General features: G+C 39.0%; 1 protein-coding gene across 2 annotated transcripts; it reads left to right on the top strand.

Moving 5' to 3' along the window:
• KLRG1 (killer cell lectin like receptor G1) lies at positions 1-27,146 on the top strand. Of its 2 annotated transcripts, XM_055566099.1 has the most exons (6): positions 1-88; positions 3,078-3,182; positions 5,185-5,345; positions 16,014-16,114; positions 16,447-16,771; positions 26,896-27,146. In XM_055566099.1, exons 1-5 carry the CDS (start codon positions 7-9, stop codon positions 16,556-16,558), a joined length of 561 nt encoding a protein of 186 aa, XP_055422074.1. In that variant the 5' UTR covers positions 1-6; the 3' UTR covers positions 16,559-16,771; positions 26,896-27,146. The 2 variants fall into 2 exon arrangements, 1 of the variants encoding a protein (XP_055422074.1); XR_008709311.1 differs by lacking the exons at positions 1-88; positions 3,078-3,182; positions 5,185-5,345; positions 16,447-16,771 and adding an exon at positions 15,851-15,917 and having other exon boundaries at positions 26,918-27,146.
• Positions 27,147-27,977: the final 831 nt, after the last annotated feature.

A 27,977-nucleotide genomic window follows, 5' to 3' on the forward strand; every position in this document is an offset into this window, starting at 1 on the left:
ACGAAGATGACTGACAATGTTACTTATTCCATAATAAAGTCTTCTGCTGCACGCCAAGCTCTGAAGGACGACCGATGGCAGCAAGAAGGTGAGTTAACCAATCAAGTGTGGAAAACTGTCCATAGTCACCGTAGGCTAGGTGAATAAATGAGATGGAGAATACATTTGGAGTAGAGGATGCAGAAAAATAGAGGGTCATTTGGAGAAATGCCTTTGGTTCATTTTGAAGTCCAGAGTTGGAATATGAAAATTTTGTATGTGGTTGAGGATCTGATCTTAGGTTTCAGGTAAATTGTTTTCTAACCCTTCACTTCTATCATCTTATCTATGAAACACAAGCTGGGGCAATTTTGTTTGTCTTTATTGCTCCTGAACTAAAGCAAGAAATTTGTTGGGAGAACTTTATCTCTTTGTGAATGTTTGGGGCAACTGTGGACCAGCTGTGCAAATTCTAGGCATCTCTGTTTTTCTGGCTATGAAATTAAGAGAAGGACACCAATAATTTTGCCACAGGGTTATATTAAGATTTTGTCAGAAAAGAAGTTAATTCATATAACTAGGTCTTCCCCACACCCCCGGTGTTGCACCAGAAAGTTATAGTGTAGAAAGAAGGTATTAAGAGCGTTACAGATACTAGACCCTGTGACTCTGGGAATTTGAAGATGAAACAAACCATTTTTACATGAAACCCCGAGAAAACACTTTCTGAGACAGGCAGATAACTGTGTAAGTGCCAAAATTAATATTTGATTTTATATCTTGGGGAGCAAACTCCCATGAAGTGCATTCTTTAGAGTAGCTCCATAAGGTTTCTCTCTTTTTTGCCTCATAGTCTTACTATTACAAGTTTTAGTATTGTCCCTTGAAATCACTGCTATAATTTGCTAAATCATTCCACTATACTTAGACATTTAGATTTATTTCTATTACTGTAAATTACAGAGCATTTAATGTTTTATTTGTACTTATTTTTCCTTGTTTGGGGTTATATCTGTGCTAATTTCTAAGGAATAGAAATGTTAAATAAGAAAGAATGTGCATTTTAAAGTTTGTGTATATTATCACACAATTCGTGATAAGTTGAAACTTGACTATAATTTTAATTTCTAGGCAAGTGGTTTTTTGTTTGTATCCAGTGGACACTGCACATTCTTATTTATTGCCAGTATGTTTATTCCTACACCAGCTTTCTGGGGTGTTCTGCTTGGTAATGGGAAAATAGGTCAGGAGCATTAAAACAATATTAAAAATCTCTTTACAAAAGTATTGGTGGTGGTTTAGTTACTAAGACATGTCTGACTCTTGCGACCCCACAGACTGTAGCCCGCCAGGCTCCTCTGTCCATAGGATTCTCCAGGCAAGAATACTGGAGTGGGTTGCCATTTCCTTCTCCAGGAGAAATTAAAAAATCATTACATGCTCATTACAGGAATTAGAGAAACTATGAGAGCAGATATAATAAAATAAAATCACTAATAATTTTACAACATGGTGATCATCACTATTACTATTTTGACATATTTTTGCTTTTTTATACAGACTTTACTACAAGTACTTCACTAAGAGTCTTTTAATATAAAGTACATTAAAAATATTAAATTTCAGTTAATTTTTTTTAACTGAATTGTGGTTGCACATATACAATTTATGCAATTATGTTTTGATACTTTTTTTACACTTAGTGTAATATCTAAAATCAACATTTATTTCATTAAATATTGTTCTATAGTGCAAATGTATTTTTTGTATCACTAAAAAATCAAATGCTTTTGGATTTATCAGTCCAAATAGTTAAAATACACAACTCTCTCATTTTAAGCTATTTTCACTATGAATTTCTTTAAGAAGTTCAAAATACATCCTAGATACCTACATCTACAGTATCATTTGCCTAAAATTTAAATTTGAAAGTGAGGCCCAAATAAGCAGAATTATTTTCTCAACTTACAAATTAAAGGTTATCAAATAAAGGAGTCAAAACTAGAACTTAAATGCCTTACTTTATAAATTTTTGCCTTTCACACTATCAGTCCTACACAATCAGACTATGGGATCGCTACCATTTTAAAATAAAAAATTGGTGTGAAAAATCTGTTATTTTCCAAATGAAAAAAATACCATTCGTAGGTATACATTGTATACAACAGAGTTAATATGAAGTAATGTCCTATCCTTAAACAAATTATCAACCTAAACTGATCACTCTTCCAATTATGACAGGTTCCAAAGCACTTGTGAGGTGTCAGTTATTTTATTTTCATTTGTTTTATTTATATCAATTTTGAATAAATAATACATCATATGGTTCAAAATTTAAAAAGTATAGAAGAAAATAAAAAGTCTTCCTCCTATCTCTGTCCCCATTGACCTGTTTCCCCTCCCCAAGGCAAGCAACCTTATCAGATGCATGTGTCTATTTTCAGAAATGCCTATTAACATATACTGTTTCACAAACAGACTGTTTTGTTAACTGTTTCCCTTTATATTCCTTGAAAAATCACTCCATATATATAAAAAAAGCTTGTCTTTGTTTTTTTGTTAGAAATTGCATACTGACTTTATGGCTACGTCAGAATGTATTTGACTCATCTTTTATTGATAGACAGTTAGGTTGAATTTAGTCTTTTTCTCCTACAAATATTGTTGCTGAGTGGCCTTAAAAATATGACATTTTATACATGTGTGAATGTCTGCAGGAAAAATTTCTTGAAGACAAATTGCTGAGTCAAAAGGTAAATTAATGCCTTTGTGATTTTGGGACACAGTCAAACTGCCATCCAAAGAAGTTGTTCCAGTTTATATTCTCACCACTAAAGCATGAGACTGTGCAAGCCACAATTTCAAGACAAAACGTATGTTTCACTGGATAAGTACAATATATTCCTTGATAAAGTTAATGGTGGCCACCCTCAACTTCAGAGCATGGCCCTGACAGATCCAGGAAAGGAAACTTTAAGGCCTGGATTGCAGTTCCAACCAGGCCAAATTGCTTCCAGATCCCAGCTATCCTTCCCTGACCTTTTCTCCTTCAACTTTTATTCTGACTCAGGATATTTTTTTGGATTCTATTCTTGCAGCTTCTTCCTCGAGATCCCCTCGCTCTTACCATGTGGCGATAGCTTTGGGGCTTCTGTCCACCATTCTAGCAAGTATGCTGCTATTGCAGTGGATTCTGTACCGGGGTAAGTGCTAACTTAAACCAAAATTTGTGTATAGAAGCAATATAACCTAACAGAAAACTTGAAAAATAGTCCCAGCAAAATAAACCAACATACCCAAGAGTATCTCCCAGGCATAGTCTTCTAGTTTTTGAGTACATGCATTTGTGTTAAGTATTTATTCTTTTAACAGGATTTCAGTTAAGTCCTCTAAAATCCCCCTCACCTCACTTTTTTTTTTTTTTCAATAAGGCTGGATATAGTTCTGATCACAATATGCTTATAATTTCATGTATTGCTTTTTGGTTTGATATTGTGTCATAAACATTTTCCTACCTACTACCATATTTAGCATGAAAATCAAATTATAATTTTCATATTGTTTAACTTTTCATATGAGATATACTGTAATTTAATTAAGCATATTCTAATTTTTCCCATTTAGTGAGCTTTCCCATTTTCTAAAATGAACTTTTCTAGATTTAGTTCTACATCCTTACATATGATGATCCAGAGAGCCTTCGGTTTTTGTTTCACAATCCAGAGTTCTAACTTAGGTTTTTGTTATGTGAGCATGATTGTTAGTGACAGGCTATTGCTATTGTTGTTTTGTGGCTAAGTTGTGTTTGACTCTTTCTGAGACCCTGTGGGCTGTAGCCTGCCAGGTTCCTTTGTCTATGGGATTTCCCAGGCAAGAATACTAGAGTGGATAATCATTTCCTTCTCCAGGGGATCTTCCAAATCCAGGGATCGAACCCAGGTCTCCTGCATTTCAGGTAGATTCTTTACTGAGCCACTAGGGAAGCCCCAAGTGACTGGTTGGACAGACTTTATTAATTGGGGTACTAAGGGTTCAGTCTTAGGACCTCTACGTCAGATACAAGTTCAACTTTTGACAGAAGGAGACTCCTAGGCAAGTCAGGAATTTTTCCTTCGGGCTGGACACCATCACAGGTGTATGGAAAAAGCACAAATTATAAGGTGTCGACTTCATAGCTTGATCTCCAGAACCCTATGCTGTTCCCATGCCAGGCCTTCCTACAGAAAGCTTGTCTAAAGGTTGACTACCTTCTCCACTTTTTAACTTCAAATCTGGAATAGATATAAAATCTGCTCTTCAATTATGTATCCACACGTATGCTCACTTGATATAATGGTTCACACTTGCCTATTGTGAGACTGTGTTTATGGTGGGTTTATACAAATATGTCTTGTGGAAATAGAAAATCAATAGAATTTTGGAATTTTCATTGAAATTACCTCGAAAGCGTTTTCAGTTTCCTTTCATTTTCACAGATCTATAGCACAACCATTTTAAAGGAATGAGAGTGTCTGTATATAAAAGAGCTCAGTGAGGAGAATGGCATGACTTTTTGCTTTAGCAGCTGATATCCTTCTCTGTCAGAAAATCTATTTTTTTTTTTAATATCTAGAATTAATTCTTTTTGATGAAGTATGTCTTTTATCCAATTTCCAGTGAATTTTTAATGCATTTGTGATTAAAAAAAAAACAAAACCCAAACAGCCTTTCATTCTAGATAAGTTTGTTCTTTCTCATTTCTGTCCTTTTCTTTTGCACTGTTATGGAGTGTCAGACTGAGGTTGCATATTCTGAAAGATTCTACGTGAGTGAAGCAATGTGCATTATGCAGTTACACAATGTATGCTCTGAGCCTATATAAATAGTACAGCAATATATTCATGCAGATACACTGTTATATTACCTGTTTTGTATATGTCACACGTGCATACTAATGTCTAGCACAAACAAGGGACTCTCTTCCCAGTCCTCAGCCAGCTTGTATCCATTTCCTTCCCTGCCCCTTCACATCCTTGCTTAATAGAATGTTCAGTAGTAGTAATAGACTTGGACATTGTCAGATATTTAATTTGAGACTGTGCGTTGTTGTACATTTCTCTAAACCTTAATCTGAAAGGTAGAGAGCAGGAAAGACAGTTTATCCCCCATTTCATTGCCAAGATCAAGTGATCCATAAAGATGTGACCCAAACCTCTTCTTTTCTAGGTTCCAAGTGTGCCGGCTGTCCTCACTGCCCAGACCTCTGGATGGGGTATGGTGACCACTGTTATTACTTTTCAGTGGAAAAAAAGAGCTGGAATTCTAGCCTCGAATTCTGCTTAGCCAAAGACGCGCATCTCCTTATGTTTAAAGACAGCAAGGAAATGGTAAGTGCAAACATTTAGTAAATGTAGGAGGTTTTGTTGGAGAATGCCGTTCAAATGTAACGTGTATCCTCTTTTGAGGAGCAAAAGGAATGTTCTTTCCTTTTCCTCCCCCAACAACCCTCATTTATATACCTAGATGCTCCAATTGGTATGTATGCATGTGTGTGTGTGTGTGTGCGTTGGAGGTGGCAGGATGGTGAGTATAACGGGGAAGAATTAGACCATAAATACAGGGCTTCTGTTGTGGCTCAGCGGGTAAAGAATCCGCCTGCAATGCCAGAGACCTGGGTTCGATCCCTGGGTTGGGAAGATCCCCTGGATAAGGGAAAGGCTAATTACATGGGGTCTTAAAGATTCAGACACGACTGAGCGACTTTCACTTTCACTTCACTTTCCCAAATCTAATAAAAGAAAACATTAGATCCAGACACATATGAGTCTAACAGTAAAGAGGCACTTTATTCCAATTACAAGTTTCACCAGCTCTCTCTCACCAGTAAGAGCTGGGGGAACTTGGGATGGAGGGAAAGAGAGGTAGCCTGGGGATTTAGTGCCTTCTTCATAATATTTTGCCTCCATTCATTTGGATTCAATAAGGTCTAGACTAAGAATCAGTTGGGGTTGTGCTGAGGGCATGAGGAAGAAGCAGTTTCAGAAACTTGAGAAAGAAGGAAGGAAAGTGTGTGTGTGTGTGTGTGTGTGACTTTACACTCCTTGCAGAGTTGAACTGCTGGGCTCCACTTCCTACTGGCATCTCAGATCCCTCCTGTCCACCTAACTGTCAGGAAGTAAGTTCTTTATGAATCCTGGAGCATCTCAAAGTAACACAAGGAGTTGACATCCTGAGGTTACCTGGTATGAAAATCAATCAAATTCTAACCTGTCAACTTAAATAGCATATGCAAAGAAAATAAGGAATCCTCCTTAGGTTTTTGTGCTAATTTCATGCTGAGTTTTGTGTTTTGATATTGTTTTACATCTTCCTTTTGGGGTAGATTCACAGAGAAGAGTTTATTAAGAATTCAACTATATTAAACATCCCTTGGGGGTAATTCTGAGAAGCAATGAATTACTCTGAAGCAGTTGGAGAGAACATACGGTCTATAAAGTCTGTAACTTCCTATTTTAAGAGGAGACTAAAGCATCTGGATTCGTGTTATCTGTCAAAAGAATACTCATTCTTTTGAAATTCTGCATAAACTCTAACTTCAAATCAGTGCACTTCTGTGATTTACTTTTCCTTTATCCTTCCATAAACTAGGTGACAGAATGCACTGGGGTGTATTCTTTAGACCTACTGAATCAGGGTTTTATGGCACCTAGTAATAATAACTTTGCTTTCTGGACCTTTTTGCAGCAACTCCTATTCTCATTCTGATACAACTCCATCTGAGTTCTTAGGCTGAGTGAAATCAATAGCAGAAGTGAGCAGACAGCTTGAAATACTGTTGAGGAAACACTGATAAACAGAGTAGTGAATCATAATACAAGACAGTGCCCAGGAGAATTGCAGAGGCAGCTACCATAATTGCAGTGTGATAATGACGGCTGCAACCCAGGATAGCTGGGAGGTGGGCGTGGTTCTGTTTCTCTGAGGTCCCCTGGAGGAATGGATGAGTGTTAAAGGATTTCATCTTTCCATTCTTTCTCTACTTACTATAAATCCTGATCTACCGTTGAGTAAGCTGAACAGAGTTAGACTGGCTGCATTTCCAAAACTGGTTTATTTCCTTTTAAGGACCCTTGATTCAAATCAGTCCTGGAAAGGATATTCTATGCTCTTAGTAGAATATCCCTGAGAGATTGCATAGCAACTAGAGATAAGTCTTATATCTGATTTTCCTGTGGAATTTTGCTTGGTTCTCTGGCCTGATTCTTTTTCTTTCCCTCAGCTTTTGTAAGATCCTGTAAAACCAACTTGACTTTTATCTAGTCTGTTGATTTTGTTGTACCAGTGTTGTTATTCTTTTATTCTCATGGCAATATTTATATACTAATTTAAGATAAATGCTTGCTTTTCCTAGTATTGTACATGACAAGTTGCTTCAGTTGTGTCCTACTTTTTGTGACCGTAGGGACTGTAGCCCGCCAGGCTCCATTACCCATGGAATTCTTCGGGCAAGAATACTGCAGTGGGTTGCCATGGCCCTCCTCCAAGGGATCTTCCCAACCCAGGGTCTCTTGGATTGGCAGGCAGATTCTTTACCGCTAGCACTACTTAGGTCTAAACAGCTACCAAAACAGCATAAAAATCTATGAAAACCAAAGTTTTCTGACATTTCAGTGGTGGAGAATACTGCTAGGGAATTAGTTTGCTCTATGCTAGAGGCTCCAAGGCTATCAGAAGTGTCCCTCTTACACTGTTAAATAGTTATCTTTCAATAAGATATATAACTATAGTCCCCCTCTTAGATCAGTTATAGATAGCCAAGCTTATAATGAAAATAATAAAAATAGAAACTACTGTGTGTTGAGCACCTGCTATGTGATAGGAGTTCAGTTCTATTTTATTATTCTTAATCTTCACAGCATATTCTATGAAGTAGAATTCAACCACTCTATTTCATAGAGTGAATAAAATTCAGAAGAGTTAGTGAGCAAGTCCAAGGCTACAAATCTGACAGAGCCAAATTTTCTTTTCAGAGCCAGATTTTAAACTCCATACCAACCCACCTTTTAAAGTCTTACAGAAATACTGTGTTTGACGGCTTTCAGAATCCATCTTGTGCACGCTGAAAAATGAAATCACTTTTCCAGTTGTTTGTCTTCTGGTTCCTTTTCTTTGCTGTACATGTTTAAAATATTATTTGAATTTGAATCTGGGATGTATATTTTATGGCCCTTGGGATTTAAATATTTTTAAATAGTGAGGTGTTCACTTATTTTTCTTTTTCACCATCCTTAAAAATTTATTTACATGAAATTTATATGCTAACGTGTTCACTTACTATCTCTTTTTTGTGCTTGGACTTCAAGATTTATTTTATTTTTGAGAAAATAAAAAAAATTGAAGTTGAATTGTTCTATTATTTCTTCAGTGTTCTATTTACCTTATGGCAACTACTCTTTTTTGCTCTTCCTGTTCTTTGAATTTATCTTTCAGTTCAGTCAGTTCAGTCGCTCAGTTGTGTCTGACTCTTTGCAACCCCACGAATCGCAGCACGCCAGGCCTCCCTGTCATCACCAACTCCCAGAGTTCACTCAGACTCACGTCCATCGAGTCAGTGATGCCATCCAGCCATCTCATCCTCTGTCGTCCCCTTCTCCTCCTGCCCCCAATCCCTCCCAGCATCAGGGTCTTTTCCAATGAGTCAACTCTTCACATGAGGTGGCCAAAGTACTGGAGTTGCATCTTTAGCATCGTTCCTTCCAAAGAAATCCCAGGGCTGATGTCCTTCAGAATGGACTGGTTGGATCTCCTTGCAGTCCAAGGGACTCTGAAGAGTCTTCTCCAACACCACAGTTCAAAAGCATCAATTCTTCGGCACTCAGCCTTCTTCACAGTCCAACTCTCACATCCATACATGACCACTGGAAAAACCATAGCCTTGACTAGACGGACCTTTGTTGGCAAAGTAATGTCTCTGCTTTTGAATATGCTATCTAGGTTGGTCATAACTTTTCTTCCAAGGAGTAAGCGTCTTTTAATTTCATGGCTGCAATCACCATCTGCAGAATTTATCTTTAGATATGTTCAAATTCTTGATTTTTTTTCTCCATATAGATAAGTTTATTTTGATTGTTAACTTTTGTTTCTTATAGTTGTTGGTGTGTTATTTTAAAATATATGTTGACTAAAGAGTTCCCTGTGGAAATACTTTGGTTTCTTTACACCTATCCTGATGCTCCTCCCGGTATAACATCTTTCTTCCTCATTATCATAATTTGAGATTATATCTTCAGACTTTATTGCTTTAACAATCTCTCGTTCAACTTGAACCATCATCCCTGTTAGAGTTTATGACTTTGGGATTGTCCCTATCTTCTCCCTGAAGTTTCAGTATTGACTTTTCTTGTATTTAGGGTTTGAAAGTGAAAGTGAAGTTGCTCAGTCGTGTCTGACTCTTTGCGACCCCATGGACTGTAGCCTACCAGGCTTCTCCGTCCATGGGGTTTTCCAGGCAAGAGTACCAGAGTGGGTTGCCATTTCCTTCTTCAGGGGATGTTCCTGACCCAGGGATCGAACCCAGGTCTCCCACATTGCGGGCAGACTCTTTACCCTCTGAGCCACCAGAGAAGCCATCTAATTATATCGAAGGTTTCCTTCTGTGACTACAAACACTATGATAACATGGTCAGTTTTCCCCATAATGTAAAGTAGATTCAGGTAATTAAACAGCTTCATTTCTTTCAGAGAGACATGAGTTTGTTTTTACTAAATTGCTTACTAGCTATGTGAGCTTCAGCAAGTTTCTTAACCTCGTTGACTCTCAATTTCCTTATATACCAACTGGAGAAGTTTTTTTCCAGAATCATTACAAGTATTAAGTGAGAAAAATCTATGTGAAATTTTTTTTTAACATAGGAGGAATCACTTCATTTTAGTTTTCCTTCTTTCCATTTTAATTCTCCTTGACACTTGAAATAAAGCCCAGATTTGAAATAACTTTTGTTTTTCTTTTCTGTCTCCCAGAGTGTGAAATTTCAGTAAAATATGTATCACAAAGTAAATTATGATTTGTTGAATTGAGTTTTTCCCTTTTGAGGAAATCTGAAATGATATGTTCGAAGATAGAACTAAATGGCTGGAAGCAGATGGTAGATGATAGGAGAATTGTTTTACTTGAGGTCTTTGTAGTCTGGTAATGTGTGTGTGTTTATCACCCTTTCTTCATAACCAAATAAAGCAACCATTATGAACTTCACCCCAAAGCATACCTTTGGTAGGTAGATTAGGATACTTCTCACTCCTTTTTTTTTAACTTAAAAAATGTGGTAAAGCATCAATAACATACAACTTACTATTTTGACAATTTTCAAGTATATAATTAAGTGGAATTACGTATATTCACATCATTGTGCAACTGTGACCACTGTTCATTTCCAGAACCTTTTGTATCACCCCAAACAGAAACTCCACACCCAGTAAACAGTAACTCCCCATAACCCCACTCCCCAGACCCTGGTGACTACTAGTCTAATCTTTTTCTCTTTGAATTTTCCTCTTATGTCCTTTTGTATCTGGCTTATATTATTTCATTGGCTTCTTTTGTTTGGCATGTTTCCAAGGTACATCTGTGCCGTAGCAGGTATCAGAATTTCATTCCTTTTAAAGGCTGAATAATATTCCATTATATGCATAGGACCACATTTTGTTTATCCATTCACCTGTTGATGGACAGTGTTTTACTATTTTTTTTTCTTTCATAATTGAAATTGTACTGATGGTTTTGAAGATCAGTATTTTGTTGTGTTGTTCAGTCATGTCTGACTCTTTGTGACCCCGTGGACGGTAGCCTGCCAACCTTCCCTGTTCTTTACTACCTTCCAGAGCTTGCTCAAACTCATGTCCATTGAGTCAGTGATGCTATCCAACCATCTCATCCTCTCTCATCCCTTTCTCCTGCCTTCAGTCTTTCCCAGCATCAGGGTCTTTTCCACTGAGTCAGCTCTTTGCATCAGGTGGCCAAAGTATTGGAGCTTCAGCTTCAGCACCAGTCCTTCCAATGAATATTCAGTGTTGATTTTCTTTAGGATTTACTGGTATACAGAAGTTTAAATTTGTGTATAATTCTTAACATTTGTACCAAAAATCTAAAAAAAACCCCATGTAATTGTGATTCATTTCTGAACAATTATCCAAGTTACTCTCCAGTTTAAAATGTGAAGGCAAACTTGTTTTAACAGTATGTTAAGTATGAATGCCTTCAAGTGTTCATACACTGTTATATCATATGTCCCACGGATTCACAATTTGAAAATTCATTAGTAGTGTATATGGTATTAATCTTTCACAGCAGATGAAGAAAATTACTAGGAAAACTGGACTACCTGAACAAAGATGTTACAAAGTACACAAAATTCTGACAGGGAGAGCAGAGATCAAGGTGTGGTTTTTCTTTAAGAAACAATTTCACCAAAACCAACGTAGGAATACAAGTAATTCAAAGTGTCCAAGACATATTAAACACACAACTGACTCCAAATTGCCATTTAGTGTGCTTTGTATTGGAGGATGTAAAATCTAGTCCATCTATGCAATGTTAAGCTGATACCCAAGACAATCAAAGCCTCTGTATTCAATATCCCTCTATTTTCTGGTTGTACCAAAACAAAACAAAACAAAAACAAAAACAAAAACTAAATGATTTCACCTCTTAAGGAAAAGCAATTAGCACTTAAAAAATGGAATAATGTTGAATTTCCTCCTTCTTAAAAATGTTTCCAGAGCTACTCACAATTTTGCATTTACAAAATAGTTGATAAACATATTGCCCTGTATTGTACAAGAAGGGAGACAGGGACCACTAAGGCTGGGCGGTGATTTGAATCAGATTTGGCTTCTTTTGTCTCCTGCTTCATCAGAGGCTGGGTTCTCCTCGCTCTTAGTTTCTGTTTTCTGCAGGTAAATCTTGTGTCTTGGTTAGCCTGTTTCCCTCGTGTTCTTTTTTCCCCTTTTGTTTGTGGGTTTTTTGTTTTTTTTTTTTTTGGTCTGAAGATTTATCCTTTCCTGCCACCATTTTTTGGTTTCCACTTTGATTTCCTCTTTTTTGCAGGAGCAGGTTAGTGGAGAACCACATCTCTTGGGCTCCTCCTTTGTTGCTCCCTGGGTGGAGCCGACCTCCTTCCTGGGCATTGCAGGGAGCAAGAACGTGCCAGGTGCCTGTGGGCAGGTGTGCCCTGGAGACTTAGTGAAGCAGGAGTGCGGGTCCTCCTGCCACCCCAATTGGTGGGACCCCAGCGTTTCACTCTTTTAAAGAGACTGCTCGGTTTACACAGCAAGGCTTACTAACTTTTAGTATTGTGCACATACACAAAATTATAGAGGAAATTCTTATCAATATTAAATTCTAGTAATTTTGTACCCTGTCGAGTTTCCCTTAAATCTCTTTATGTATCCGCATGTTTTTATATGCTAGTAGTCAATGGAGACGGAGAAGGCAATGGCACCCCACTCCAGCATTCTTGCCTGGAAAATTCCATGGACGGAGGAGCCTGGTGGGCTGCAGTCCATGAGGTTGCGAAGAGTTGGACACGACTGAGCGACTTCCCTTTCACTTTTCACTTTCCTGCATTGGAGAAGAAAATGGCAACCCACTCCAGTGTTCTTGCCTGGAGAATCCTAGGGACGGTGGAACCTAGTGGGCTGCCGTCTATGGGGTCGCACAGAGTCGGACACGACTGAAGCGACTTAGCAGCAGCAGCAGCAGTCAATGGAGAAGGCGATGGCACCCTATTCTAGTACTCTTGCCTGGAAAATCCCATGGGCGGAGGAGCCTGGTTGGCTGCAGTCCATGGGGTTGCTAAGAGTCGGACATGACTGAGCGACTTCACTTTCACTTTTCACTTTTATGCATTGGAGAAGGAAATGGCAACCCACTCCAGTGTTCTTGCCTGGAGAATGCCAGGGACGGGGGAGCCTGGTGGGCTGCTGTTATGGGGTCGTACAGAGTCAGACACGACTGAAGCGACTTAGCAGCAGCAGCAGCAACAGCAACAGCAGTCAGTGCTTACATTCTATAGGATATATTTGAAAAGTCTGAAAACAGAGGATAAAGTTATTTTTAAATAGTATATTTGTTAAACTTTCACGTAATATGCTCAATGTGTGTTTATTCAGCTTTCCAGACACATTTTCAAGTGAAATAACTCTAAATTGAAAACAATAGATCTAAGTAATTTTAGACTTCATGGGTGCTCTGTATTGTACTTTTTTTTTTCTTTTCAAATTAATAACTACATGTATTGTAATAAGTACTTCACCCGAAAAAGTGTCTGGAGATTGAAGAAAAAAATGTAAATTATTTTATTTGAAAACATAACATACCTATTATTTAAAATTACATATTTACCCTATGTAAATATCTAGGCTTTTTGGATACCATATGTTCATGTTTTGCTTTTGTAATGTAGCATAATTTCATTCCTTTTTCCACACGTTAAATGATTACAGATACTTATCTTTTAAAATTCTGTATTATTCTATTTTTGCTTAACTGTTTTCATATTTCTAGAAAAAAATCTGATTTCCAATTTTTAAGCAGCTACAAGCATATTTATATGAATTATTTCCTTGAGGTTAGTTATTTAGTATATAGTCCCTGAAATTAAGTTAGCCAATCAAAGATATGTCCAATTTAGTAGCCTTGGTATTTTAGTAGTTTATGTCCATATGGGGCTGAAATATCTTAGCTATATCCTGTAAACCATGTTCATTTTGGCAGTGTAAGGAGTATGTTCTATACCTTAGCAGTATTTTAATTACAATTTAAAAATATTGCCTGCAAAAACATATGTGTGCATGTGTAAGACATAAATATTGACATTAAAAATAAAATGCAAAGGAAAGAAAAAAATGTATCTGATTTCATTTGTTTGTGTTCTGTCTTCATCTTGCTTTTAGGTTTTATACTTTTTCCTCTCTAAGGTATAACCAAACATTACTAGTTCTAAAGTGACATAACACCTCATTGCTCTAGTTCACACCGTCTCTGCAAGATAAGCCTTCTGAGGTCACACCCTTGCAATAAACACTCTTGTTTATGCTTTTATGCTGCTTCTACAGTAACGCACACATATCATTCATGAGTCCATAGAACCCTGTAGATAATCGCACTCTGGTTCTAAAAGCTTCTTTCAAGTGGGATGTTGATTTTCAAGTGAAAGTGACCCAGTAAACATTTGCCCTGTCCAGCCTCATCAGGGAGAAGTAGTAAGCTGGCAGAATCGTGTGACTTAGAATTGTATGGATCTTGAGAGTGGTGATCAAGTGTAGGATTGGAGTTTGTGAGTATTATCGAATCCCAGCTCTTCAGACTCTAATTGAGGTCTGTGTTTATATCTATTTATTTATTTAATGAATGAAGTCTATTCATTTCTGTGTTTCATTAGCTGTCATTCCTCCCACTGAAATGCGAGGAAGAAAGAAATGGACAGTTTTTCTTATAATCTTATTGGAAGAATGAGGATAAACTCACTTTTTTCCTTATTTAAATAATCATTTTAAGCAAATTGTTTAAGTACTGCACAAAAGGTTTCCAGCTAATCTGGAAATTAGGATGTCATTTCATTTATCCTACCCTTCCTTTACACTTCAGACCCTGTCCCCCACCAGCATACACAATTAAGTACTTGCTGGGAATATAGGGCTGTATCCAAGGTGGTAGTTTACTTGTTGCTAAATATATTTATTACACTAGCACCAAATCCTATACAAAATTAATCTCCTGGGATTTAACCTTTATTTTATTTCATTTCATTTCTAGAGACAATTCCATTAGGATATAAACTCTTTCATTTGCCGGTCAGACTCAACAGAGCAAAGAATCTTATTTCTGTTCTAGTGGGTAGCTTGGGACATGTAAAGAGTATAACCAACTTAACCTTACCATCAGCTTTTTCCTTAAAAACTGTGTTTATTTTTTCTTGCCATATGCAAGATTGATGAGGACTTGGAGAAGGGGAGTTTAGTGGGGAAAAAACAACAATGCAACTACATTGTTGCAAGTTTAATAATAACATAAGTGTTAAATGATGATGTGAAATATGAGTGTGTTCACAGCAGTATTTAGCTTTTTTTCTTTCAAAGTTATTTGAATATATATTTATCTGGTATTTATCTGAATACCTATTTGGTGCTCCATCTCATCAAGGAAGAAGTTGCAGTGGAAGGTAGAGATGTAATAGTTATCTTATCTGTCATGATCTAAGAGTGTAATTATAGGCATGAAGTTCAATTCTAGGAAGTATTGCACTCTGCAACCGACACATCTCTAGAATGAAGGTTTGAAAGAGAGAGTAGTTATTTGGAGTAGGTGGTTGTTTCAGTCTGCTAGGACTGCTATAAACCATAGACAGGGTGGGGGAGCTTAGGCCGCAGACATTTCTTTCTCAGAGTTCTGGAGGCCAAGTCCAAGATCAAGATGCTGGTAGACTTGGTTTCTGGTGAGAAACTTCTTCCTGGCTTGCAGACAGCTGCCTCTCATGTGGTGGTGAGAGACTGCATGCTAAGTTGCTTTAGTCGTGTCTGACTTTTTGTGACCCTATGGACTATAGCCCGCCAAGCTCCTCTGTCCATGGGATTCTCCAGACAAGAATACTGGAATGGGTTGCCGTGCCCTCCTCCAGGGGATCTTCCTGATCCAGGGATCAAACCCATGTCTCTTATATCTGCTTCATTGGCAGGTGGATTCTTTACCACTAAGCCACCTGGGAAGCCTTTTCCTCTTCCTTAAGAGCACTAATCCCATTTTTAGTGTGGGGCCCACCCTGAAGACCCCATCTAAACCTAATTACTGCCCAAAGGCTACTTCCAAATGCCATCACTTTGTGATATCAGAGCTTCAACATAGCAATCTGGGGAGGGAGGGGACACACACATTCAGTTCATAAATAACAGTGATGAGAGAGGGTGTAAGGAAAAACAGCGTTACCATGACTCTACATCTCTTTTTAACCTTTCTGCATTTTTTTCCTACCTTTTTTCATTTTCTGCAACCTCTCATTTAGATCCAGCTCCAAAATCTCCTCAGTCAGGAATTTTACTGGATTGGTCTGAGAAACAGTTCTGGCTGGAGGTGGGAAGATGGATCAGCCTTAAACATCTCAAGGTAAGGGGCTTCAAAAGAGTGCAGAGAGAGAAGAGAAAAGAAAAGGGGGAAAGAAATTATATGTCTGGGGAAATAGACTAAGGATAATGGATGGAGAGAAGAGGAAAGAAAAAGGAAACAAGGAAGGAAATCAATAGTTGATAAGGGCAAGAAAAAAAGAGAGGACATTTTAAAGAGGATAATGAGTAATTTTTATTCTGCAGTTTTGGGAGCTGAGAGAAGTGAGGTCTGAATGGCAGAAAGAATTTGCTCATTTTTAATCTTTTCATGCCTTAGAACTTCCTTTACTCTGCACGTCACCTTAAGTGATTGATTTTTTTGGTTCCTTACAGAATTGCTTCAAACAGCTTGGTACAGAATTGTGGTACCATCAGCAAAGGGGGTCTCCTGGCCTCTAGCTGTGAGGTTGATTTTCCATGGGTCTGTAAGAAGGTCAGACGTTGATGAATGTTCCGTCTGTCCTGTGGCCCTAAAAAGAGGGAGAGGAGCTCTCGTGAGTACACCTTTAGTGAGTGCTGCCCTTCTAGCACATAAGTTAGATGTGGGGTCAACGCCGCCTCCCTGGGATTGATGGCTTCTTGCTGGACTCTCTTTGAGAGAACTTAGATGTTATCTTAACACTTTAAAGAGTGCAGGCAAATTTGTGAAATAGATAAGGTTTGTTTTTAGTATCCCTCTCTCTAGTGACTAAGGTTGTTGGCTTAGTCATCCCCATCATCTCTGTCAAAAATGTACCTTTAAAATGTTATATTCTGAGCTGAGCTGATGAAATCTGTGCAAATATGTACTATTGCCAGTGTATTACAGGGTTTTTCTGTGTGCTAGTGGGTTGACATGCTACTGCTCCCCGATAATATACTTTTATCCTAACAGTGCCTCTTTGCAGGTAAAACCTGAAATAAGTTGTGGAAGGTGAATGAGAGAGAGCAGGGTGGTGCTTTGTGTCTCAGCTCTTCACACTTCCGTAAAGAACTGGCCTTGACTGAATTTAGTTTTTTCGAAAATGCATAGTTGTGGTTGAATAACCAGTGTGTGACTGTATTTTCCTTGTTATGACTGTGATTTGCACATTAATTTCACCATGTGAAATGTGGGCATTCTGGTAAAGGCATTATTATAGAGGAAAATTTACAGAAGCAGTTTATGTGGATTGATCTCCCAATTATTTTTGGCACAAATGACTAAAAAATAAGAAAAACATTATTTATCCTTAGTAGGGTTGGGCATAGATGAGAAAGCAAGGTGTTATTTAGTGATAGAGGAGGGATTAGTAGGACATAATGATAAATAAAATTAAAGGGAAAGAAGGCACAGCATTGTCAATAGAATCTTAGAAATAAAACCACTGCTTATTGTAGGTCAATAAAGCAAAGAGAAAGAAAAGATACAGGAGGGAATGATGAGGAGATTGTAATTCTGTACTGTTGATGACTATGGATTGTGGTGTTTACTTAAATTTCCCTTTTGTATTATTTTTAGGACAAAGACTGTATCTAATCCACCCTTGTATCTCGAACACCTAAAATAGTGCTTGCTTGTATCAGTGAATATTCAATGCTTGAATAAAAAAAAAATGGAATTTAAAATTTCTTATTCTAGTTGTTTCTATCAGCTCATGAGTGACTAGAGGAATTGAGCAAGAAACATGGAATATCTGAATCCTCCCTTAAACCTACCCATTTGAGCAGAGGACTAGTTTAATCTAGATATGGTCAACATTACATACATATATTAATATCTTTGGGAATAGCACCCTTTATCTGGCACTAAACACATACTGCGTAGAGACCTAATCCTCAGGAAAAAATTAGAAACTATTTAAATATCTATTAATATTAAAATGATTAAATACATAACCACCTTGCTTCCTTTATTCTTTCTTCTGTAGGACAAACTTTTTAAAATGAGTATGTTTTTATCTTTTACCTGTACAACTCGAAAACAATAGTAATTAAGACACAATGAAAGCAGTCCGCACCCTCTGACATCACTGTCGAGCTCTAATGTTGGTGAGGTGGCTTGGCCTTGACGCTGCACTCAGGGCTTCGCTGGCTGGGGCTTTTCTGAGCTCATCCCAGGTGAAAGACGAGTTTGGTTCTGTTGCTCTGGAGAAGGAGAGTTAGCACTAGTTGTGTAGTTCCACTTGAGCTTTGAGTGACCTGCTTAATGCACCTTCTTGTCTTTCTTCCCCCTTTTAGATCAACTTTCAAAAGTTGCATTTTCTGAGGCTTTCTTTCCAATGTAGGGAACGTGGGTTCGATCCCTGGTTGAGGAACGAAGATCCCACGTGCCCCATAGCTAAAGCCCGCATGCTACAACTAAGACCCGATGCAGCCAAATAAATTAAAAAAAAAACTTTTAAAAAAGTTGCACTTTCTCTGCCCCCTTAAAACAAGTCCTACCTATCTTCAAAAGGGCCACATCTTTGGTCACATGGACATAGGGTCAGTGACCTCACTGCACACATTCCAAATTTTGTCATGGATGCCAAGACTGCTCTTAGGCTTTTCTTGTCTTAGCTATAGTGATGTCCCAAGCTGTTTATATGTGATGTCTCTCCAAAGATGGGCTAGAATGTGCTCTCTAGATCCGCAGTAAAGAACTAAAAGTTTCTTTCCCCTTAGTTCTTCCTATTTTCCGCTTAAACAGTTTTTCATGACTTCCAACGCCCTGCATGACTTGTAAGCAAATATTTGCATCTAACTGCTGCTAGCTGTGACAGGTATGGAATGCTCAACCACCTTCCTGAAGACTGTTAGTTACACTGGTTCCTTGTATGTATGTGTGTGCTCACTTGCTCAGTTGTGTCCAGCTCTTTTGTAACTCCATGGACTGGAGTCCCCTAGGCTCCTCTGTCCATAGGTTTCTCCAGGCAAGAATACTGGAGTGGGTAGCCATTTCCTTCTTCAGGGGATCTTCCCAGCCCAGGGATCGAACCTGTGTCTCCCACATTACAGGTGGATTCTTTACCACTGAGCCACTGGGGTTCCTTCTATATATTTTTCCTTAGAAAATGCCTTGTCCCCTCTTAAGAGCCGTGGGAAGACAGTGGGAAGAGCACTGATGCTGGAGTCAATAAGACCAACTTAAAAATTTCTTTTTGGATATAGACCATTTTAAAAGTCTTTATTGAATTTGTTACAATATTGCTTCTATTTTATGTTTGGTTTTCTGGCTGTCAGGCATGTGGGAATCTTAGCTTCCTGATCAGAGACTGAACCTGCATCCCCTGCATCGAAAGGTGAAATCTTAACCTCTGGATTGCCAGGGAAGTCCCCAAAAGCAACCTTTCCTCAAATCCTTTTTCAAATAATTGCTGTGTGACTTTAGGCAAAAATGCTTAACTTCTCTGAGCTTATATTGAGCCATTCTATTATGATTGCTTTGTCCAAAACAGCCAATCTCCCAGCTCTCTGTGACATCTGCTTGTTTAGTTTCTTCAAAGCTCTTGTCAGTCATATTTTCTTTATGTGTTACTTCTATCGAATTATTATTTACCGTGTTTTGAAGATGTACATGTGCACAGGATAAAATTTAAAAGTTACAAGACATAGCCATGAAAAGAGTCTCTGCTCCACCTCTGATTGCCAGCTCACCAGTTCCTTGCCCTGGAGAAAAATACTGTTGCCTTGACATTCTTTCTCAGATATAAATTGTTCACAGACAAGCATTTATGTACATGAGTGCACGCGCGCGCGCGCGCACACACACACACACACACACACACATGGGCTTCCCAGATGGCTCAGTAGTAAAGAATCTGTCTGCTAATGCAAGAGATGCAGGAGACACGGGTTCATTTCCTGGGTCAGGAAGATCCCCTGGAGTAGTAAATGGCAACCTTTTCCAGTGTTCTTGCCTGGAAAATTCCATGGACAGAAGAACCTAGCCGACTATAGTCTATGGGGTTAGAAAGAGTTGGACATGACTGAGCATGCATTCGCACACACACGCACACACACCTCAAGTTGTAGCATAGTATACACACTGTTCTGAACTGTACTTCCCACCCCCAATTAACAATATATCTTGAATCTATGTTTATATACTCATTAGAACTGCCTTATTCTTTTTAATGGCGGGACAGAATTCTATTTTATGGATTTAACAATTTATGTAACTGATCTATTAATGGAAGTTTAGATCATTTCCCTTCTTTTGCCTTTACAAACAATGCTGCAATGACTATATTTCTACAGATGTAATTTCTTGCTTTTTGAGTATTTGTAGATTTCCCCAATTGTACATAAACCTGCATATTTGTACTCTCTCCAGCAATGCATGACAAGTTTCATTTTCCTTTACATCTTTACCAATGCAGTTTTTCATCAAATGTTTTGATCTTCGCTAATTAGGGAGGTGAAAACGGTTTCTCACTGTGGTTTTAATTTGTATTTCTCTTACTAAGAATTATCTTTTTACATGCTTACAAGTCATTTGTATTTCCTTTTCTATGATCTGACAGTTCATAGCCTATATCCTTTTTAAAAAAAGAGATTGGGTGATTGATCTTTTCTTAAATAATGTGTGAGAAAAAATTCTTTATATACTAAATAAATGAGCCATTTGTGTGTAATACAGGCTGAAAGTATTTTGTCTTAGTTTATAATTTTTATGTTTATGTCCTTTGAAATCCTTTATTCTCCATTCTAAGATTAAATTAGTTAAAGGAAAATATAAAACAACTGACCTCCAGTGAAAGGCATAATTATAGAAACCCCAGGAATTAATTGGAATTGGCATTGTTGTGTCAAAAAGGATGGAAAATTGGTGCATTTGCTAGAGAAACAGGGAAATGAGCGCAGTAGTTACATGTGTGACGGCTCATTCAAGAGGCTTTAAGAATCTGTAAGGTCCAGCACTATAGATATTCACTGACAGACTTGGTGACTTATCAAATATCTCTAGACTCAGAACAGAGTCAGTAGTGGAAATACTGTTGAGAGCTGAGAGCCACCTGGGAATATTCTTTGAAGATACAAAATTCTAGATAGAAGCTCACCTATGAATAACTGATTTTTTTTGAGAGTGCAAGAACTTCCCCATTGATGAGAGAAATAGAATATCAGCAAGACTTTTTTTCCTGTGGTCTCAAAATTTTGGCTGAAACCTAAAGCTGAGAATCAGTTCAGTTCAGTTCAGTTCAGTTGCTCAGTCGTGTCCGACTCTTTGCGACCCCATGAATCACAGCACACCAGGCCTCCTTGTCCACCACCAACACCCAGAGTTCACTCAAACTCATGTCCATCGAGTTGGTGATGCCATCCAGCCATCTCATCCTCTGTCATCCCCTTCTTCTGCCCCCAATCCCTCCCAGCATCAGGGTCCTTTCCAATGAGTCAATTCTTCACATGAGGTGGCCAAAGTATTGGAGTTTCAGCTTTAGCATCAGTCCTTCCAAAGAAGACCCAGGCCTTCCAAAGAACACTCCTTTAGGATGGACTGGTTGGATCTCCTTGCAGTCCAAGGGACTCTCAAGAGTCTTTTCCAACACCACAGTTCAAAACCATCAATTTTTCAGCACTCAGCTTTCTTCACAGTCCAACTTTCACATCCATACATGACCACTGGAAAAACCATAGCCTTGACTAGACGGACCTTTGTTGGCAAAGTAATGTCTCTGCTTTTCAATATGCTATCTAGGTTGGTCACAACTTTCCTTCCAAGGAGTAAGCATCTTTTAATTTCATGGCTGCAATCACCATCTGCAGTGAATTTGGAGCCCCCCAAAATAAAGTCTGACACTGTTTCCACTGTTTTCCCATCTATTTCCCATGAAGTGATGGGACCAGATGCCATGATCTTTGTTTTCTGAATGTTGAGCTTTAAGCCAACTTTTTCACTCTCCTCTTTCACTTTAATCAATTTAGTTCCTCTTCACTTTTTGCTATAAGGGTGGTGTCATCTGCATATCTGAGGTTATTGATATTTCTCCTGGCAATCTTGATTCCAGCTTGTGCTTCTCGCAGCCCAGCGTTTGTCATGATGTACTCTGCATGGAAGTTAAATGAGCAGGGTGACAATATACAGCCTTGACGTACTCCTTTTCCTATTTGGAACCAGTCTGTTGTTCCATGTCCAGTTCTAACTGTTGCTTCCTGAAGTGCATATAGGCAAGCTGAGAAGAGTAGGTGATAAAAAGTCCTGTGTTCCAAAGACAGGTTTTGGACACACCCCATAGGACTTTCTAAATGGGTCTGGGGACAGTTACCCACAGCCCATATAATGAAAAATTCAAAACCAATTACAGAGGCAAATTTTTTGAGGGAATCTGTGGATGATGGGATTGCTGGCATGTTTCCCCTCCTTCAGCCCAGGCCAAGTTGGGGAGGAACTAGGAGGGCCTCTGCTTGCTGGAGGTGGACACAGTCCTTCCCAGTCTGTATGGCTCAGCTCTGGAAATTTGTAGACCCAGGGCTGACTGGAGAGCAAGAGAGTGCTTGTAAGAACTCGACCTAAGTGCCCTGTTGTGGACAGCATAGAAACTTCCATCTGAATGTTGCCTGGAGAGGTCTGGTGGTGGGAAGCTACCTGAAATTGCCCCTCATGCCAGGGTAAGGAAGGACAGATGCAGTGGATGCCAGTTGCAATTTCACCATTTGTTCAGTGGGTATAGGAGCACCCCAGGCCCAGAGGAAACAGAAGTTAATGGGGTTTGAGTTGTCTACAAAGGGACCCCAGGAGAAAGAGGTCCTGTGGAATGTTTGGCCATGAATGAAGAGGCCTTCCAGAGAGCATATCACCTGTATCAGGAAATGGTGCAGGGCGGAAATTCCTCAGGCATGTGTCTAGTTGTGTGTGGGATCTCCTGAAACCCACTAGTATCCGGGGATCATATCAGTCTGGGTTCAACAAAAGAAGCAGAACCAGTAGGCGATACATTTAAAAATATGTATATCACACGGAATTGGTTCAGGCAATTGTGGGGCCAACTAGGCAAGTCCAAAACTCAAAGGGCAGGCTATCAGGAAGGGCAGACTGGGGACACTGCTGTCCCCAGGAGGAATTTCTTCTTCATCAGGGAAACTTCAATTCTGCTTTAAGGCCTGTCAACTGATTGTGGTAATCTCCCTTACTTAAAGTCAACTGGTTATAGACTTTGCATGTGTGTGTGTGTGTGCTGAGTCACTTCAGTTGTGTTCAACTCTTTGCAACTCTAGGGACTATAGCCCGGCAGATTCCTCTGTCCATGGAATTCTACAGGCAAAAATACTGGAATGGATTGCCATGCCCTCCACCAGGGGATCTTCCTGACTCAGGGATCAAACCCGTCTCTCCAGCATCTCCTGCATTGCCAGGGGGTTCTTTAACACTAATGCCACCTGGGAAGCACACCTTCACAGCAACATCTAGACAAGTGCGATGGACTTCCCTGGCAGTCCAGTGGTTAAGACTGCGCTTCCAGTGCGGGGGGTGAGGATTTAATCCCTGGTTGGGGAACCAAGATCCCACATACTGCAGGGCACCACCAAAAACAAACAAACAAACAAACAAACAAAAAACAGTGTTTGATTGAATGACTGGGGACTGTTGCATAGCTGAGATGACATATCACAGGACCATCACAGGTATCAGTCACACGAAGTGATAGCTAGATAACAGAGTACCAGTGAAAAAGACTTTGTTCTTCCAATCCCCAACTCCAGAGGCTAGAGGGCTGCCTCACTTCCCCACTGCTGGTCTGTGAAAACAAGACTCAGAAGCCAGAGGTATGTAGCCAGAAATTTTATAAGACTGATATTTTGTTTTAAATTGAATTAAACTTTTGGTATCAATTTGCACTCAGATATTGAGGATTGACAGAAAGATTTATTTGGTTTCTGCACATGTATAAACTTAGGTTTTTTTTTTTAATTAAATTTCATTTTTTTCTATCACATGACTTTGAGCAAACTCAGGGAAATAATGAAGGACAGGCAAGCCTGGCATGCTGCAGGACATGGGGTCACAAAGAGTTGGAGATGATTTAGAGATTGAACAACAACCACAATCCTTTCCTTCCTTCCTTCTCTTTCCCATCCACTTTAAAAAGATGGTGCTGATGAATTTACTTTCAGGGCAGCAATGGAGAAGCAGACATAGAGTCAGACCTATGGACACAGGGGTGGGGGTGGGGCAGAGGAGAGGAAGGAGAGGATGAGATGTATGGAGAGAGTAACATGGAAATTTACAATACCACATGTGAAATAGAGAGCCAATGAGAATTTGCTGTATGACTCAGGGAACTCAAGCAGGGGCTCTGTGAGAATCTAGAAGGATGGGATGGGAGAGAGGTGGGAGGGAGGTTCAGAAGGGAGGGGACATGGGTGTACCTATGGATAATTCTTGTTGATGTGTGGCAGAAAATGGCAAAATTCTGTAAAGGAATTATCCTTAAATTAAAAAATAAACTAAAAATATAATGAACTAGCTTATCTGAACAAGTTCAGTTTACACACCCAGATTTCGGATTTTTAATAAAACAAACATGTATGATGATCTCTTGTGATTTTAACTGCCCTCTTGTGGTCAAAGACTATGATTGCCCTGATCTAAGAATTGCTCAAGTACTCTGTCCAAGGTCGTTCAGAGGGTATTGAGTTAAAGACTGCTCTTTCAGGTTTTTGTCTGTTTTATTTTTAAATGATCAATCATGGGTAGAATCTGTTATCCAATCACTTATCTTGTTTCTAGAAAAATTCTTGTGTCATTTTGACTTTACTCAGATCCCCAAATAGTTCATTTGTGGTGACTCATTCCCTTTGTCACCAGACATTTTCAAACAGAAATCTAGGATCATTTGATTAGTCAGACTGCTTGTACACTGTATTCAGGTCACTGCCAGTTATCAACTCTAGTCCTGGAATGACTGTGAATGAATAAGAACAAAAAACATAACATTAAGTGGCAAGGAAAGTACAAGTATCAGCAGTAGCACGTGTCAGTAATGAAGAAAAGAACAAAAGAGGATAAAACAGAAACACATCATATTTTTAATAGAAAGGACACAGTTGATTACAGAAAATGAAGCTTTCCAAAAGTTAAGAGAGAAAGGAGAAGATGCAGGTAGAATCAAGTGCTAATCTTGGTATCATTTTGGAATGGTTCATAGTCACATACACTATGTCATTTCACTGTATGGCACAGGGACTTTCCTGGTGGTCCACTGCTTAAGACTCTGCGCTCCCAATACAGAGGGCCCAGGTTTGATTCCTGGCTGGGGAACTAAGATCCCACATGTCATTTGGATGGCCAAAAGGTAAAAAAGAAGTGCATCTAGTAGATGGCACAGAATTATCACAAAGCCCCTGATGTAATGCTAGGTCCCCAGGCTTTTTCTGTCCTTAATAAACAAATGTCATCTAATCCCCTACCCCATTTGGAAAGACAAAAGCCATGCCGTCCATTTTTCTGTTTAAGTGCCTTCTGTGTTGGGTTATCCAAGTCAGGAAATCTTAGTGTTCTGCAGAGAACACTAGACTGGAAATCAAGAGCTTTTTCACTATTCACCTGAAATCTAGCAATGATGTATTTGGAATGTTAGCTAGCCCTTCTGTCCTGTGCCTCCCTCCCAGGCCTACATCTGGCATTCAATATTCTTAAAACTTATTTTCATTAGAGGGCATTTCATCTGAATCGCTTTTTATACTCTGTGTCCTTATGTACATCACGTGGCTGCTGCCAATGCAGCATTTCCTAAAAGAGTGCCTCACCATTGTCTCTGAGATTGGTTGCCAAGCTGACAACCATTTGGTAGGTCTTCAAGCTAACACTTTTTTGACCTGACTATGAGTTGTTCAGGGAGGGTTTCAAACAACAACCAGAATTCCAGGTCCCGTTTCAAATGACTCACTGACTCAAACACTGAGAGATTAAAGCTGTTTAATGGGAAGGTCAATGGGAAAGCAGCCACGTTCATACATGAAGAAGGAATGTTGACTGCCTGACAGCTATCGTGTAAAATGCTGTGTCAGACTTGTTTCCCAAGATGGCTGCCCGTCTCCCATCAAACATGATCTTTAGAAACAAAGAAGCAAATGCCTTCACTGAGTATAGCTGATGAACCAAGATCTACACCTATTTGAAATGTATATAATAATGAACCACAGGCTCTTTTGTCCTTGCCACTCCCCCATCAAGAACTAGAGTCCATTTTCCCTACTCTTCATTCTAGACTGAATATTTATTGTACTCACCTTTCTTTGTCTCCTGAGTTTGTGTACAGATGTCTTGTAAGTTCAGATTTCTTTAGCAGCTAGGGATTCCCTGGCGGTCCAATGGTTTGGACTTGTGCTTTCCCTGCGGGAGCCTGGATTCAATCCGCAGTTAGGGAACTAAAATCCTGCAAACCATGTAGCATGGCCCCAAAAACCTAACAAAGAATCAAAAAAAAAAACACAACAAAAAACCCCACAAGATTTCTTCAGGATCTATACTTGAAGAGTAGTACTTAAAGAGCTTCACCCACAAACCCCACTCACACCTGATTTTGATGCTGAGATCCTATCGCATCCATAATAAGGTGAGAATTTCTGGGGAGACGCTAAAAATATTTTGTATGTGGGGGAAAGAAGTGATTTTGTAATCAAATGGCAGATGTAGCAAAATGTGTTTCCAAAGGTGGCTACAACAATTCCTTCATCTACATAGTCTTCTGTAACGTGATCTTACTTCTATTTCACGATAGAGTCTGTTTCACTTTCTCTTGAATACAAGCTGGACCCTGTGATGCTCTTGATCAATTCAATGTAATAAAAGTGATTCTATGTGACTTTTGGGGTTGTTCTATAGTAATGTTTCAGTTTCTGCTTTGTTTCTTGGGAGCACTGAGTTGCCCTGTAACAGGTCCAGGAACCCTGTTGGAGAAGAGACAAGGAGGAACCCTGAGCTACATGGAGAGGGGGCAGACCCCAGCTGTCCAAGAATCCCGGTGGAGCCTTTGGATAAGTCCAGTCCCAGCTCCTATCAGCCTGCAGTTTCATGAGAGACCCCTGGCAGGACCATCTGAAGAACCCCCTGGAGAAGCTCAGTCAATCCATGAAACTGTAAAATACAATAAAATTGTTGCTTTTTAAGCTTATTGAATTTTGGAGTGATTTGTTATGCAACAATACATAAATCAAATAGATAATATCCACTGTAGGATGTGTCCCAATTTCAGAGATGTTAAAGTGTGAAAATGTGCCTTCCATACATGCATGCGCACACGCGCACATACACAGACACACACACACACACAATCACTACTCCCAGAATGCAATTCTGTGGACCAGTAAGGACAATCTGTGTGCTAGTTACCTTGCTTTGTTATCTTCTTACTATAAATTTCCATGATTATTTTATTCTTCTCCTTGTCTCTTCCCTTGCCTAACTTTTATTTTTTTTTGCCAAATTTTTTACAATTAATGCAGCAGCAGTACTCATATTTTTCTAAACCTCTGCTGCCACCCTGTGGCAGTTTCATTACTGTGCTTGAAAAGAGGGCATCTTAGGGCTTCTGCTAAGGTACCAAATCAGGCACAAGTGTAGCGGAAGCACATTAAAAAAACAAAAGAAAAACTGGCAGAACATCCAGGACGGTCTCCTCACTATAATGCTCAGGATCGGAGGCACGAATCTAGTATATGCTATATATGTGCCTCCAATGTATCAGTATCTATGTTTAAAATCCTTTCAGTTTATGTCTAAACTTACCTAGTAGTTCCCCATTCCTCATCTGAGTTCAAACTAAGATGCATAATTAATCACATTAATTGTTGATCCTGCCTTGCCATGAGTGGTCAATTATGGCTTTTATCGGACTTGGGAAAAGAATTGCATAGAAAGCTGAACCTATTGATGGTAGACCCATACATTAAAATGTCTTTGTAGACTTTCATGTTGG

This window comes from Bubalus kerabau, chromosome 1, assembly GCF_029407905.1.
Source record: "Bubalus kerabau isolate K-KA32 ecotype Philippines breed swamp buffalo chromosome 1, PCC_UOA_SB_1v2, whole genome shotgun sequence".
NCBI lineage: Eukaryota > Metazoa > Chordata > Mammalia > Artiodactyla > Bovidae > Bubalus > Bubalus kerabau.

Excerpts from the sequence above, each read along its gene's own strand:
- KLRG1 (XM_055566099.1), top strand. The coding sequence starts at position 7 with ATGACTGACAATGTTACTTATTCCATAATAAAGTCTTCTGCTGCACGC. Across the intron at positions 89-3,077 it reads CGACCGATGGCAGCAAGAAG|CTTCTTCCTCGAGATCCCCT; the intron begins GTGAGTTAACCA and ends CTATTCTTGCAG. Across the intron at positions 16,115-16,446 it reads TCAGCCTTAAACATCTCAAG|AATTGCTTCAAACAGCTTGG; the intron begins GTAAGGGGCTTC and ends GGTTCCTTACAG.